The sequence below is a fragment of the Capricornis sumatraensis genome, chromosome 14, assembly GCF_032405125.1.
Source record: "Capricornis sumatraensis isolate serow.1 chromosome 14, serow.2, whole genome shotgun sequence".
Classification (NCBI taxonomy): domain Eukaryota; kingdom Metazoa; phylum Chordata; class Mammalia; order Artiodactyla; family Bovidae; genus Capricornis; species Capricornis sumatraensis.
The window spans coordinates 51,098,267-51,114,229 of NC_091082.1; the positions used below are offsets into that span (position 1 = coordinate 51,098,267).

General features: G+C 45.1%; 1 protein-coding gene across 1 annotated transcript in view; it reads left to right on the forward strand.

The window, feature by feature from the left end:
* Positions 1-1,275: 1,275 nt before the first annotated feature.
* CLSTN1 (calsyntenin 1) overlaps positions 1,276-15,963 on the forward strand; it is a 46,188-nt gene continuing 31,500 nt past the window's right edge. The window contains exons 1-2 of the mRNA XM_068985740.1: positions 1,276-1,354; positions 5,623-5,745. Of these exons, the coding sequence (XP_068841841.1) occupies positions 1,276-1,354; positions 5,623-5,745 (202 nt within the window). The remainder of the gene's footprint in view (positions 1,355-5,622; positions 5,746-15,963) is intronic.

Consider the following 15,963-nt stretch of genomic DNA (forward strand, 5'->3'; position numbering starts at 1 on the left):
TTAACAACGTTGTGATAGTTTCAGGTGAACAACCAAGCCTCTCAGCCATACATATACATGTATCCAGTCCCCTCCTAAACTCCCTTCCCGTCCAGGCTGCCACATACTGTTGAGCAGAGTTCCCTGTGCTGTACAGTAGGTCCTTGTTGGTTATCCATTTTGAATATAATAGTGCGTACATGTCCGTCCCAAACTCCCTAACTCTCCCTTTCTCCCAGCCTTCGCCTGGGGGGCACTTCTGGAGAAGGGGAGGCTGTGCCGCAGCCAGCCGAGCGCTCTTCTTTCCTGGGTCTCTGGTTCCAGGGGCAGCTGTCGTGAGAGGAGGGGCGTTTTCCAGAGGCGCTGTGGTTCTGGTCTGTGTGGTCTAGGTTCCCTTTCATATTATTAACAGTTCCCTTCGTAATCTAACGAGAACGTACCTGTCCAGGCAGATCCCTCAATATTTTGATGTCTCCAACGTTCTTGTCTCCTTTTCTTGGAACATCCAGCTGCCAGAAACAAACAGTAAACATCTTCCCAACATCTAAAACACCAATACATTGTTTTTCAATTCTCCACACCAAAACTTTCTTCTCTATGAGAAAATTTATAAACCAGGGCACTGACCATATTTGTACCGTCCATGGGTATGTTCTCACTCACTTACTAGATAGTTCCTGAGGAATGAGATCCTAAGTCCTGGGAATAAGTAGAGAAAAAGGGTCACACCCTCCCGGAATCCCTGGTTTTGTGTGTGTATGTTTACAGGAGAATTAACAACAACTCGGCCCCTATGGCATTCCCGCAAGTGCCTGACCCCGTCCTGAGCATTTTACATGGGACGGGTTAGATCACATGGGAATCTCAGAGGTGGATGCTGTTGCTGTCCCCATTTTAAAGATGGGGAAACTGAGGCCCAGGGAAGCCAAGTAGCCTGCCCCTGGTCAGGAGGAGTAGCAGAGGAAAGAAAGAGGAAGTGGGGGTGGGGGGCAGAGCAGCGGTCTCTGTCTTAATTGGAGAGGGGAATCGCTTTTTTTTTTTTTTTTTTGGCTGCACCGAGTCTTAGTTTTGGCACTCCAGGTCTCTGGTCGTTGTTATGGGGACTCTTTATTTCCAGCACTCAGAGTCTTTGGTGCTGGAGGAGGAAATGCTTTGACAGAGGCCAGAGGTGAGAAACCTTGTCAGGGCATCCGAGAGGTCAAAGCTGTTTTAATTATATTAAGACATCACTTGCTTTTGCCTCGTTTTATCATGAATGCACATTGGAGTTTCCTAGAGGCTGCGTGATGCGTCGTAATGCAGCCTGTCGGCTGCAGGAGTGGAGGTGAGAACCCAGCTGTCCTGCTAAGCCGGGCCATGAAAGGATTTGCAGAATGTAAAGCATTGCCAGTCTTCCTAGTAAACTCTGTTTTAAAATATATATTTATTTTCATTAATATATTATTTTAATTCACAGTGGCTTTGTTTTTGAAAATGAATTAATAAATATCAGTACTAACGCTTTTCTTTGGTTTTAATCTTCAGCACTGATTATTATTATTGTTACTGATAGATAGACGAGCCCTCCTAAGGCAGAGTTGTTCAGGTCCTCAGGACCTTTGGTGTAGATGGGTTCTGAGAGTGCAGACTCTGAGCCACCCCCATGATCACAGCAGTACCCCAGCTGCTGTGGGACAAGTCAGTGCAAGAGATGGGGAGGAGGCCATTACTGGGCTTTTGTAATAGCTCTCAGTGGACAGCTTCCCTCCTAGCTCAGTCGGTAAAGAATCTGCCTGCAATACAGAAGACATGGGTTCGATTCCTGGATCAGGAAGATACTCTGGAGAAGGAAATGGCAACCCACTTCAGTATTCTTGCCTGGAGAATCCCATGGACAGAGGAACCTTGCGGGCTACAGTCCATGGGGTCACAAGAGTCGGACACGACTGAGTGTTTCACTTCACTATTCAGTGGACAGCACAGGGGATAAGAAATGGCTTCATCTGGGTTTATTTTGTGGGTGTGGAATTTTTTTTTTAACGTGGTAAAATACCCATAACATAAAATTTCCCGTCTTCACCATTTTTAAGTGTTGGAGTCAGTGGTATTGGGTCCATTCATTCATACTGTTGTGCAGTCAACCGCTGGAACTCTTTTCATCTTGCAGAACCAAAACCCTCTATACCCTTTAGCCAACTCCCTGTGGGTCTGGGTTTGCTTTGAAAGTGAAAGCAGGGAACTTGCTGTTGGTTTGGGTGCAGCCTGTATGAAATGTCGGGTGGAGGCGTCATTAAGGAGAGAGCGGGTCGCTCATCTTCCCCCTCGCAGACACAGGCCTGCTCCTTTGGAATTTCACATGTGAGCACTCTGCTTCTTCAGTAGGTCATGTGGGAGTTAGTGCAAGTGGGGCTCAGGTGCTTCTGATCCTCACCGTCTCCCCTCGTCCCATCGTGGTTGAAACAAAAAAAGTGGGACCACATCAAGGTCACACAGCATGAAAAACAGTTAAACAGTTAAATTTAGTTACAGTCACTTCTGGTTGACTGCCCAAAGAGAATCTGGGTAGTTCATTCAAGAAATAGGCCCCAACTATGTGGAAATAAAGTTTAATAACCAGTGAATCTTAAAGGAAATCAACCCTGAATATTCATTGGAAGGACTGATGCTAAAGCTGAAGCTCCAGTACTTTGGCCCACTTGATGTGAAGAGCCAACTCATTAGAAAAGACCCTGATGCTGGGAAAGATTGAAGGCAGGAGGAGAAGGGGATGACAGAGGATGAGATGGTTGGATGGTATCACTGACTCAGTTCAGTTCAGTCGCTCAGTCGTGTCCGATTCTTTGCGACCTCATGTACTGCAGCACTTTTCAGTATCCATCACCACCTCCCAGAGCTTGCTCAAACTCATGTACATTGAGTCAGTGATGCTATCCAACCATCTCATTCTCTGTTGTCCCCTTCTCTTCCCGCCTTCAATCTTTCCCAGCATCAGGGCCTTTTCCAGTGAGCATCTCTTCGCATGAGGTGGCCAAAGTTTCAGCTTCAGCATCAGTCCTTCCAATGAATATTCAGAACTAATTTCTTTTAGGATTGACTGGTTTGATATCCTTGCAGTCCAAGGGACCCTCAAGAGTCTTCTCCAACACCATGGTTCAAAAGCATAAATTCTTCTACGCTTAGCTTTCTTTGTAGTCCCAACTCTCACGTCCATACACGACTACTGTAAAAACCATAGCTTTGACTAGACGGACCTTTGTTGGCAAAGTAATTAATGTCTCTGCTGTCTAGGTTGGTCATAGCTTTTCTTCCAGGAGCAAGCATCTTTTAATTTCGTGGCTGCAGTCACCATCTGCAGTGATTTTGGAGCCCCCTCCCAAATAAAGTGAAACATCTCCCTGTTTCCATTGTTTCCCCATCACTGACTCAATGGACATGAATGTGATGTAGTGAAGAACAGGGAAGCCTTGTGGGCTGCAGTCCATGGGGTGGCGGAGTCAGACATGACTTAGTGGCTGAACAACAACAACATTCCTTTTAATCAGATCAGCTTCATGAGTCATTCCATGGTTAATCTATATCCTGAGGTTATAATGTCAATACTCAGAAGGTGAAAATAGGAAAATGGAAAGGTTCTAACTGTGAGAGGAGCTCAAAATAGGCTGGTGGAGAGAGGAACCCAGGGAGGGGCTTGGTGGCCTCAACCAGAGGAAAGTCTCAGCACAGACTCTCTGGGGGCCACAGCTGGGGAAGAACGAAATGGACAGAAACCACAAATTCATTTTCGCAGATCAGCGGGCTGTCAGAGCAGATGTTCGTAACCTAAACACGAAAGGAGCAGTGCTAGTACCCAACTGAGAAGGAAAAACAATCACTTCTCCAGTTGTCCACCCCAGCCCTGTGGGTTGTTGGGGATGGGGGTCCAGGCTTCACTAAAGAGGAAATTGAGGACTTCCCTGGTGGTGCGCTGGATGAGAATCCACCTACCAATGCAGGGGACATGGGTTTGATCCTTGGTCTAGGGAGATTCCACATGCCTCAGAGCAACTAGACTCGTGCGCCGCAACTCCTGAGCCACTGTGCTGCAAGCACTGAGGCCCTTGTGCCTGGAGCCTGTTCTCTGCAGCAAGAGAAGCCACTGCAGTGAGCCCAAGTGCCACAACCAGAGAGAGTCCACGTGGAGCAGTGAGGACCCAGGGCAGCCAAAAGCAGACATTCCAAAAAGGGGATTGAGGAGATCAGGTTCGTGTTCCAGGTCACACAGCACATTACAGGGGGCCGCTGGGCTCTGGGTCCAGGCTGTCCTGATCCCAGAGCAGATTATTATTATTTTTTAAAACAGGTTTTTCTTGATCACTGTTTTTAGTCAGATTTTTCAGGAATTTTGTGTATCATTTTCTTTTAATTCATTATATTTGTAATTTTATATTCATAAATCTTGTTTCACCCATTTGTTTTACATTTCTTTTTGTAATGCTAATTTTAAATAATACTGTTATTATCATAAAGAAATAAGATTTTAAAAATTGAAGTATAGTTGATTTACAATATTATGTTAGTTTCAGGTGTAAGACAGAGTGATTCAGTGTATTTATAGATTACATTTGTTTAAAGTTATTTTCGAATAATGGCTGTATTTCGCTGCTATACAGTCTACCTTTGTTGCTTCTGTATTTCATATGTAGCGGTTTGTATCTCTTTAAAAAAAAGTTGTTTTTTTGAAGGTATAGTTGATTTATAATGTGTTTCTGGTATACGGCAAAGTGATTCTGTCTTTAAAAATATATGTATATATTTAAGTATATACTCTTAAATGTAGGCTTCCCTGGTGGCTCAGATGGTAAAGAATCTGCTTGATTTAGCACGCATGCAGTTTGGGAGACCCGAGTTTAATCCCTAGGTCAGGAAGATCCCCTGAAGGAGGGAATGGCTACCTATCCCAGGATTCTTGTCTGAAGAATTCCATGGACAGAGGATCCTGGTGGGCTACAGTCTAAGGGGTCTTATATATATATTCTCTCTCTCTCTCATACACACATATACATTATCTTTATTCTTTATATCTTTATCATATCTGTATATTCTTTTTCATATTCTTTCCCATCACTGACTCAGTAGACAGGAACTTGAGCAAATTCCAGGAGATAGTGAAGGACAGGGAAGCTTGGTGGGCTATAGTTCATGGGGGTGCATGACTTAGCAACTGAACAGCAAACCCATGGTTTGTTACAAGATTTTGAGTACAGTTCCCTGTGCTTTACACTGGGGCCTTGTTGTTTAGTTTGTATCTTTTAATCCAAGAAATAACATATTTTTATTTGTAACTCTTCTAGGATCGGCTGGAAACAGAGGTGGTATGAGTTAGTCTGTGAAACTGTCCATATAACCATCAATCTTTTTTCTTTCTTTCAGTTTCTAGAGCAGTTCATTTCTTATTTTTGGTTGCTTTGGGGGTTGGCCTCAGATAATTTCCGCATTTCTTTAGGAGTTCATCCCACTGGGGTCTTGTTACCAGACTTGGCCACAAAAAATAGCAGTGTGGCCTTTCAGACTCATGAGGGTTTTATTGTTAATGATACGGATGTATGTTTTCAAAAGTGGTGGCATTGAAAATAACGATCCTAACCTGGCCTATGTCCTTTCTCTTTCTTCTGTTTCTAAACACAGTCAACAAGCACAAGCCATGGCTGGAGCCCACATATCATGGCTTAGTTACGGAGAGCGACAGCACCGTGCTCCTCGACCCCCCTCTCATCGCCCTGGACAAAGACGCTCCTTTGCGCTTCGCAGGTACCAGCCTTTGTTCACTCCCTGTCGTGAGTCTGGGAAGCATTTCATGTGTCCCATTTGGGTTGTTTCTGAGCCTTTCTGAGAATGTCTTGATAGCTAAGGGTTGTGTGTGGCCCCCACGTACCACAGGGGTACCTGACTGCCCTTGCAAAGCCTGTACTTGTTGAAAGGCAGAACATTTAATTGCATCGCTGTGTTCCTTGTCTTGATGTAACCAGTGAGAGAGCATCCAGATCAGTGCATCTCAAGCTTTTGTGTCTGTGCAGAGCACGGGATCGTGCTTAAAATGCAGGCTTGGATACAGTGGTTCTGGGGGCACCTGCGACCTTGCCTTTCTAACCTATTTCCTGGTGCTCCGGGTCTCTGAGCGGCAAGGATCTGGAGCAGCGGTCCCTAAGCCTTTTGCACCAGGGACGAGGTTCCATGGAAGACAATTTTTCCATGGGCTGTGGCAGGAGGTAAGGGATGGTTTGGGGATGATTCAAGTGCATTATATTTATAGAATACTTTATTATCACATCAGTTCCACCTCAGATCATCAGGCTTCAGATTCCAGAAGCTGGGGGCCCCTGATATACGTGATTACAGGTCATGATTTTCCTTGCACTACCTAGGTTTCAGTTACCTGAAGAGACTTAGTTGAGAATATGGAGCAGTCTTTTATAAGTAATTTCATTTGGCTTAGATGTTACTTTCAGTAAATCTTCAGCATGAGTTACTTTATAAGATTGTAAGCTCAATGTTCACTGGGACAGATCGAGGGTTGCTCTGAAGATCTGCTGTCTCGATGGCTTCCAACAGCACTTTGCAGATCAGAACTGTTCTTGCTTTACGTCAAGGCCGTGGTCACATCCTTAATAGGCAGAGAACAGGCTGCTTCTCCCTTTCTTTGCCTCAGAGTCAAAAGAGACGTTGTGAAGTTAATTTTTAAAAAGTGGTTTTTCCCTGATGTTTTTCCAGAACAAAATCTGTTTGTTCTGTTTGCCTCAAAACAAATGAGAAAAATTCAATTAGCTCATACAGAGCATTCCATACATTGAATTTACTGTGGTAAATGGGAGACATGAATGCAAGGGTGTCTCTGAAGAGCTATTTAAAAACTGAATTTCTCTTCTTTCTGTTCAAGTGCCACATCCCATTTCCAGTGGAGTAACCTGAGAAGCAGCTTGTGCTACTGAGTCAGTGGTAGGGACAGACCTTCTTGATTAGTTTTACTTGTTTATTGGTTTTTAGAGAGAAGTCCAATTAGATGCGTGGTTGAGGAAGTGCCCCGTGCTAGGAAGACACACACAGTCTCTGTCTGGTAGCCAAGGTGATTTTTTTTTTTTTTTTGGTTGTTTTCCCCTCCCCTGATTTAAAATCATTTTTAGCATTGCCTATGGTTTCCTCTGGCCATCACTAAATTTTTGAGTATTTGCATAGATATATTTACACACACTTTGCATGCAACACCTTTGTTTATTATATACAGTTCCTCCTTGCGGGTGTGACGTTTCGGGGCCTTGTCAGTAACCTTACTAGGGTCATCTAGCTTATGTTCCTGAGGGTACTTGCACGTCTCTGACATGTGATGGATTTTGAGAAGCAATTGCAGTCAGGAGTTCTGGCATCTACTCCCCCGGGCCTCTCTTTACAAATTCTCAGCTGTACCCAGTCCTGTTTTTGGTGGAGCTCTGTCCCGTTATATCACTCATGATGCATAGCCCTTATAAAGCATTCAGTGTCCTGGGCACTGTTGTAAGTACTGTACAAATATGCATTTGTGTTTAATCCTCAACAGCCTTTTTAGGTAAGCATACTTCTTGTCACCCCTTTTTAAAGAGAGGAAGCTGAAGCACAGAGCTGCTAACTTACCAGCTCTGGGTCACACGGCTTAGATGTGTGAGAGGCCAGATTCCAAGTCAGGCAGGGTGGCTCTTAACTGTGGTGCTGTGTTAGGCAGCACAGAAAGTTACAGAGGACGGGAAGTAGGAAATGAAATGTACATTGAGTACTAACTTTGAAGTCATTTTACATGTCACTTTTTTCTTGTTGAATTTAATTTTATTGTATCATTTATTAAAACTTAATGTATTAAGCAACACCTAGAAAACCTACAAAAATAAGTGTTTTGTGGTGTATGTAGGAATAATACAGAAAATATTGCTTTTAGTTTTGGTGAAGAAAATCAATTTTGTATAGTTTGAAAATGAAAGTCCCTCAGTTGTGTCCGACTCTTTGTGACCCCATAGACTGTACAGTCCATGGAATTCTCCAGGCCAGAATACTGGAGTGGGTAGCCTTTCCTTTCTCCAGGGGATATAGTTTATTTCAACCTAAGTAAAATGTGAATTTTGTTTTAAGTTCAGATATATTATTTTTGGTGGGTACAATATAGATTCTTATGGTAAATTCTCTTTTCAAAAATATTTATTACCCTCACAGTTGAAGATAGGTTCATTTTTATTATTTTTTTATTTTGATACATGGATTTACTACTGGGGGAATAAAAACACCATTTTAATTGTGAAATTATTAAATGTAAGATTTATCTAACTTTTTAGATATTACATGCTGTGTGGCCCCTGATATAAGTTGTTAGTGTTTGCGTAATTGTTTCTGGCTAAAATATAAATGAGTATTGCAAAAAAAAAAAATCCTTGACATATAATCTTAAATGAAATAGTACTTATGAAGTTTTATGTTTTTAGAGATTCTCAGGTGTTTTTTACTGATGTGCCAAAGTTATATATTGGGATTTTAAAAAACTATATGGAGAAGCAGTGTAGAGCCAAGTACAGTGGTACCTTGATTACATTTGCCATAGTGGACAGAAAAAATACATATTTTCCTTCTGGAGATTTTCAGAGGGGAGCACAGTTGGTCTTATAGTCTTTTTTTAAAAAATACAGTTCATATACCGTAATGTATACAGTTCACTGGTTTTTAGTGTATTCATAAGATTGTTCTACCGTCAGCTACTGTCTAATTCTACAACATTTCATCACCCCAACAAGAAACACTTGCCTCTGTTAGCAGCCACTCCCCTTGGCAGCCACTAGTCTACTACGTGTTTTTGGATTTGCCTATATTCTGGATATTTCACACAAGAACATGTGGCTTTTTGTGCCTAGCATCTTTCACTTAGCATGATGACCTGGAGGTTCACCCACGTTGTAGCATGTCCCTCGTTTCTTCTTATTGCCAAATAATATTTTAGTGTATGGATGGACCACATTTTGTTTATTCATCCATCGGTAATGGGCATCAGAATCATTTGCACTTTGTGGCCACTGTGAGTAGTGATACTGTGAACATCCGTGTACAAGTCTCTGTGTGGATGTTCAGTGCTCTCAATTACACACCTAGAGGTGGAACTGGTGCTCATCTACTCTTCCTGAAGCATAGTCCTCTTCCTACCGAAGTGAGTAGCTGCACAATCCAGGGAAGGGACCTCCTGTCTCCCTCTCTCTTCTGTTACTATGGTACCCATCCAACTCCCATCCAGCTGCTACGCAGAGCACTGCCCCCACCGGGCTGTAGCAGACAGGTACATAAGGAACACAAATCCTGGAGCCTAGTGCTTGAATCCTGGCTGTGAGGCTCATTGGCCGTGTGGCTCTGGGCAAATTACTTAACATCTCTGAGCCTCATTCTCATCATTTGTAACATGAAGATAATATCATATACCTTATAGGGTTTGGAGAATATTAGCCTATTTATTTATAAATATGAAGAGCTTAAAACAATGCCTGGTATGTAGTAGGTGCTATTTTCAGTGTTCACTGCTGCTGTTAAGAATCTTTAAAAAAATTTTTTTTCACATAACATTACATGAGAACTGTTTTCCATCTTCCTCTAGTAGTCTTACTAGTAGTCCATTTTCTCACTGAGTTTCTTAAATGCTTTTTGGGTAAAGCGGAGGACAGGTCTGAGCCTTATTTTGATCTTAGGTTGCAGTTGGGGGTGGTGACGTTGAGTTTACTTTAGCATCAGGATGGTGGTGGCAGCAGCCACAGCTGACATTTATTTTGAGCTCTCTTCGGTGTGGCACAGGGGGTGTTCTCCAGCTCTGCTGGTTCCTTTGATTCCTTCCAGCAGTCTCATGTGGTAGAGACTGTCATACCCCCATTTTCCAGATGAGGAAACGGAGGCTCAGAGCACATCTGTCAGCAGCATGACTGCCGGGTTCTCCATCTAATCCCAAGCCTGTGGGACTAGTTGGTGTTTGGGTTTTTGTTTTGATTTATTTTTAATTTTTGGTCATGCTTCACAGCAAGCGGGATCTCAGTTCCCTGACCAGGGATAGAACCTGTGCCTGCTGCAGTGGAAGCGGGAGTCTTAATCACTGGACCACCAGAGAAGTCCCTGGGACTAGTCAGTGATCTGTAAATTCTGCTAGAAGGGCCGAATGAGTTTGCCTGAGATCACTCAGCCCACAAATGACAGCTCAGCCTTGGAACCAGGCAGCCTGACCCCAGTGTGGTTCTTAGCTTCACCAGGTCGGCTCTCATGACACTGACTTTATGACACGGTAAACATTCTGGTCCATGGTCTTAATCCCATAACAGGGCCTGTGTGTGGGTAACCACTGCAGATGACTCGTTTAAGCTTCTAAATAAACACCCGTGAAATGTGGGAAGCCTGGTCACCGAAGTGTGTTTGTAATTTGTCACTCATCAGATGATCATGTGAAATGCACAGAGTTTGGCCCACATTGTTTTCTTGGGGCTCAGTTCAGTTCAGTCGCTTAGTTGTGTCCGACTCTTTGCGACCCCATGAATTGCAGCACACCAGGCCTCCCTGTCCATCACCAGCTCCCGGAGTTGACTCAAACTCATGTCCATCGAGTCTGTGATGCCATCCAGCCATCTCATCTTCAGTCGTCCCCTTCTCCTCCTGCCCCCAATCCCTCCCAGCATCAGAGTCTTTTCCAATGAGTCAACTCTTCGCATGAGGTGGCCAAAGTACTGGAGTTTCAGCTTTAGCATCATTCCTTCCAAAGAAATCCCAGGGTTGATCTCCTTCAGAATGGACTGTTTGGATCTCCTTGCATTCCAAGGGACTCTCAAGAGTCTTCTCCAACACCACATTTCAAAAGCATCAATTCTTCAGTGCTCAGCCTTCTTCACAGTCCAACTCTCATATCCACACATGACCACTGGAAAAACCATAGCCTTGACTAGACGGACCTTGGTAGGCAAAGTAATGTCTCTGCTTTTGAATATGCTATCTAGGTTGGTCATACTTTTCTTCCAAGGAGTAAGCGTCTTTTAATTTCATGGCTGCAGTCACCATCTGCAGTGATTTTGGAGCCCCCCAAAATAAAGTCTGACACTGTTTCCACTGTTTACCCATCTATTTCCCATGAAGTGATGGGACTGGATGCCATGATCTTCGTTTTCTGAATGTTGAGCTTTATGCCAACTTTTTCACACTCCTCTTTCACTTTCATTAAGAGGCTTTTTAGTTCCTCTTCACTTTTTACCATAAGGGTGGTGTCATCTGCATATCTGAGGTTATTGATATTTCTCCACTCCAGCGTTTCTCATGATGTACTCTGCATATAAGTTAAATAAGCAGGGTGACAATATACAGCCTTGACGTACTCCTTTTCCTATTTGGAACCAGTCTGTTGTTCCATGTCCAGTTCTAACTGTTGCTTCCTGACCTGCATACAGATTTCTCAAGAGGCAGGTCAGGTGGTCTGGTATTCCCATCTCTCTCAGAATTTTCCACAGTTTATTGTGATCCACACAGTCAAAGGCTTTGGCATAGTCAGTGAAGCAGAAATAGATGTTTTTCTGGAACTCTCGCTTTTTCCATGATCCAGCGAATGTTGGGAATTTGATCTCTGGTTCCTCTGCCTTTTCTAAAACCAGCTTGAACGTCAGGAAGTTCACAGTTCACATATTGCTGAAGCCTGGCTTGGAGAATTTTGAGCATCACTTTACTAGCATGTGAGATGAGCGCCATTGGGGTAAGACTAGGCAAATAACGTCTTGGCATTGGTCAAGCGTTTTAGAAAATGAAAACCACGCCCTTCAGGTCAGCCCCTTTTCTTTAATCTGCTAAAAGCCCAAATAGAGGTGGGGATAAAACATGTGGTGTACATTGTATGTATTTAATGGGCAGGTACAGGCTGGAGCCACTTTATCAGCCACATTGTTGCTGTTTTTACGGTGACACCTTTGACCCCAGTGAGTTGCCTGTATTAGGAGCTGAACACTCTGCATGCATGCATAGTCATGTCCAACTCTTTGTGATCCCATAGACTGTAGCCCACCAGGCTCCTCTGTCCGTGGGATTTCCCAGGTAAGAATACTGAAGTGGGTTACCATTTCCTCCTCCAGAGGATCTTCCTGATGCAGAGATCCAACCTGAAATTTTGCGTCTCCTGCACTAACCAGTGGATTCTTTACACCCTGCCACCTAGGAAACCCTGCATCCACCCCCACCCCCTACCTTTTTTGAAGCTCTTCCCTTTCATATGTGGTTACAGAAGCATTCTTTCTCCTGCCTTCCTAGTCTGAGTACAGATATTTTACAAGATTAAACAATTATGTTATGAAAGGAGTCCAAAAGAAATTTCAGGGCAAGAACAGGAGCTTGACTTCTGTTGACATTTAATTAGAACTGGCTCATGCCTGGGCTGCTTTTCTCCATATTCTGTGTAATTCTCATGACTCAGTGCCCTGAGGGTGGCCCACGGGCTTCACCACCATACACCTCCGCCCAGTTTTGCTTTGTCAACACGTGCAGCTGGGCTGGGACTGTGTCTGCAGCCATGAGTTGGATATATTAGGTTAAGTCACATGAGAATGCCATTTTTGTCTGAAAATGTCAAAATACGTGAAAAATTGGAATGTCAGAAATCTTGTGTAACTCAGCCTAGTGCAAGGCAGTAATCGGTTGAGTAGTAGTTTTAAATAAACAAGGAATGGTTTGAGATCAATAATGATTAAATATTAGGTAGCTTTGCTAGGCCTCCCAGAGAATGCAAAAAAGCATTTCTCAGAACACTGATCTTCTAGGTGGGAAGGTGAGACCAGCATCGTCCGAGAGTTAAGCAGGGGTGCCTGGACATCTGTAGGTCATTGTCAAGTGAGAGAGGCAGCACTGGGTGGACTGGAGTTCATGGAAAGATAAGGATGTGATTTCCAAAGGCAGACTTGAGCTCCTGCCAAGGATGGGAAGGATGTACGTGGTTGGGCAGTAACAGGCAGTGGGGAGGATGGAACAGAGGTGGGAGCTGGCAGGGGTCCCAAAGAGGTGGGTTAAGAGTCAGCCCATTTGGTGTGTCGGAGGAGCAGAGGTTTGGAAATGAGCCCAGAGCTGCATGGTTTCTGTTGCCAGGCTGAGTAGACAGGATGTCACCTCGCCCGTGGTTTCTAGTACGGCATCCAGACGGTCCTGGGGCGCATCCGTCAGGTTCCCCTGTCTGCTCTTGCCCAGTTGAGTCTGTACATGTAGGAACACAGCTTAGAAATTGATAATCAGCCGATGAGGTTCAGAAACCACTGATGGGCCAATCTCTCAAGTGCAGATTGCAGCTTTTCGGCATTGGAGCCTCCTGGCAGTACTTGCTAGAAACGCAGGTGACAGGGCTCTGCCCTAGAGCTGCTGAATTTGAATTTCTGGGAAGGGGGTTGGCAGAGGATATGTTCAGCAAGTTTCTCAGACAGTTCCTGGCACACTGGAATGTGAGAGCCATCACAGTCCTCTGGGGAAGGCGTAGCCCTTGGGTTGTTGTGCCTGGGCCATTAGGGCATAACCCTTGGGTGTGTGTTTTTTGTTACAATACATCTGAGGTACCTGGAAAAGCTGTTTTGATTAGAGCCACACGTGGGCTGGTTCCAGAAACTAGCCTGGACCAGTAAGCAAGGAATTCAAAAGTCACCATAAGTAAGAGTCAGCCTGGACGTCTAGCTGGTGGGCAAGGGTGCCAAGGCCAGGGAGGGAGAAGTGGGTCGAGGAGGAGAGGTGGCTTAACAGGGACTTTGTAGTGGACACTTGCTGCTCAGAAAATGTCAGTTTTCCCTCAGCAGCCCCTGGTCTCCTTCCCATTGGGTCCAGGTTGGTGGGTCTACAACCTGTTACCACGCTCCCCCAGCCAAGCACAGGCATGACCCAGGCCGGGCCGACAGACACTCTCTCTTGGGATGTGAATGTCCAGCAGAGGGATAGGTGCTGATACCAGCTGTGGGCATGGCCCTTCCATCCAGGCCTTCTTGCTGTGGAACTGTGTGGCTCTTCTTCACTGGCCTCTGGAGCTGCCTTGGTTTCTGACCATCTCCAAGTCCCTGTCTCTGGCCTGCAGTCAATTCCATGAGCTCCCGGTGGCTCTTCAGTGAAGGCCCTGTCGCTGAGTTGGCTGGAGTGGATTTTTGTCGCACCAGAGAACCTGAAGTATCTGAGCTGGTGCTGGTGACCTCCACTGGGGCTGCAGCAGGAGAGCAGGACAGCACCAGTCTTGGAGAGGCTGCAGGAACAGCTCCAGAGACACCCTCTCTTGTGTGGGGAAGAGCTTGAACTAAGATTTAGAAGAAGACTGAGAAAGAATCCAGGCCAGCTGGAAGCCAAAAGGACTGATGTGGAAAGTGAGGGCTCAGCACTGTCAGATGAGAACTGGACATGGCCAGAGAGAAAGAAGTGAGAGCTCTGCTCTGCTGGGTTCATCCATTGTTATATCTTTCTGTTTTGCTTTTTAAAAATTCTTTACTAAAGCTCCTTTTGACTATTTTAGATGATCTTAGGGGAATGAAGAGTGGAGAGAAATGGGAGGTTTTGTCCATTCTGAGGCCAACAGGGCTAGAGGGCCCGGTTGTCCAGGGAACCCAGTGGGGGATTTCAGACATAATGAGAGCAGAGCTGTAGATTTATCTAGTGGAGCGGTGGTTGCTCAGTCATGTCCCACTCTTTGCAGCTTCATGGACTGTAGCCCACCAGGTTCCTCTGTCCATGGAATTTTCCAGGCAAGAGTACTGGAGTGGGTTGGCATTTCCTTCTCCAGGGGATCTTCCTAACCTGGGGATCGAACCCGCATCTCTCTACCACTCGCACCACCTGGGAAGCCTGGAGCAATAGTACATGGTCTGGATTGAGTGGGAAGGAACAGGACAGAAAGGAAGTAGAATACGAGAACTGATTTTGAGATGTCCTTCTTTGACAAGGCTGAGAGATGCCTAAGTTTGTCCCCTCCTCCCAGCCTTGTAGCATGAAGCAGGTAGTTTACAGCTTCTAGAAGACAGTTCTACTTCTTGTGGTCCCATGGTCAGAAGCAATCTCAAGGACAGTGCTTGACTGAGTGTCTTATTTTTTTAAGCTGTGCCAGCTCTTGACTGTGGGAGGTGGGATCTTGGTTGCAGCATGTGAGATCTAGTTCTCTGACCAGGGATGGAACCCAGGCTCCCTGCACTGTGAGTGCGGAGTCTTAGCCAGTAGACCACCACGGAGGTCCCTGGTGAGTGTCTTTGAATTCTTACTCAGCATTGCACTGTGTAGGCAGCATCACCCAGGTCAGAGGCTTCATCTGAGGTCTTAAACCTTACTTCCCTATGCAGTGACCTTGTTGGGAAAGCCTTGTCACTCACTGTGAGTGACGTATGACGCCTTACCGTTTTCTCTTTAGAACAGCAGACTCCCAAGTCACCAAAAAAAAAAAAACCTGAGATGTTATTATACCACTGAATTAAAGCTGGGCAACTTGACATGTCTTAATATATATGCCACTCTATTAGTTACACCCCAAAAGTGCAAACATAGTCAAGCGAATTACCACATTCTGGAAAACAGTTGGACACAGCTGATACCCAGCAGTTTCTGCTCATGGTGGATTAAAGAGCAGTAATCAGCCAGTCTTTCTCTAAAAGACTGGCAGTGAGGATTTGAGCCTTTGCAGTCCATGGCGGGGCGGGGGGTGGGGGGGGGAGCGCGAGGGGTGGTCTCTTTGGCAGTGACTGAGCTGTGCCACTGTGGGGGAGAGGCAGGGGAAGAAGCCCGAGACCAGACATTAGCAGGTCTATGTTTTATGCATCCCTATAAAACATTGCTTATGGACACTGACGTTTGAATTTCCTATAATTATCTTGTGTCATGAAATAACACACAGAAACCATCTTCAGCTCGCAGGCCACTCAGAAGTACGCACTGGCTGGACTTGGCCTGCCGCTTTGCCTGCCCCCTGCCCTGAGCAGCGCTGCCCAGTAGAGCTTGCGGTGTGATGGAATGTTCATGTCT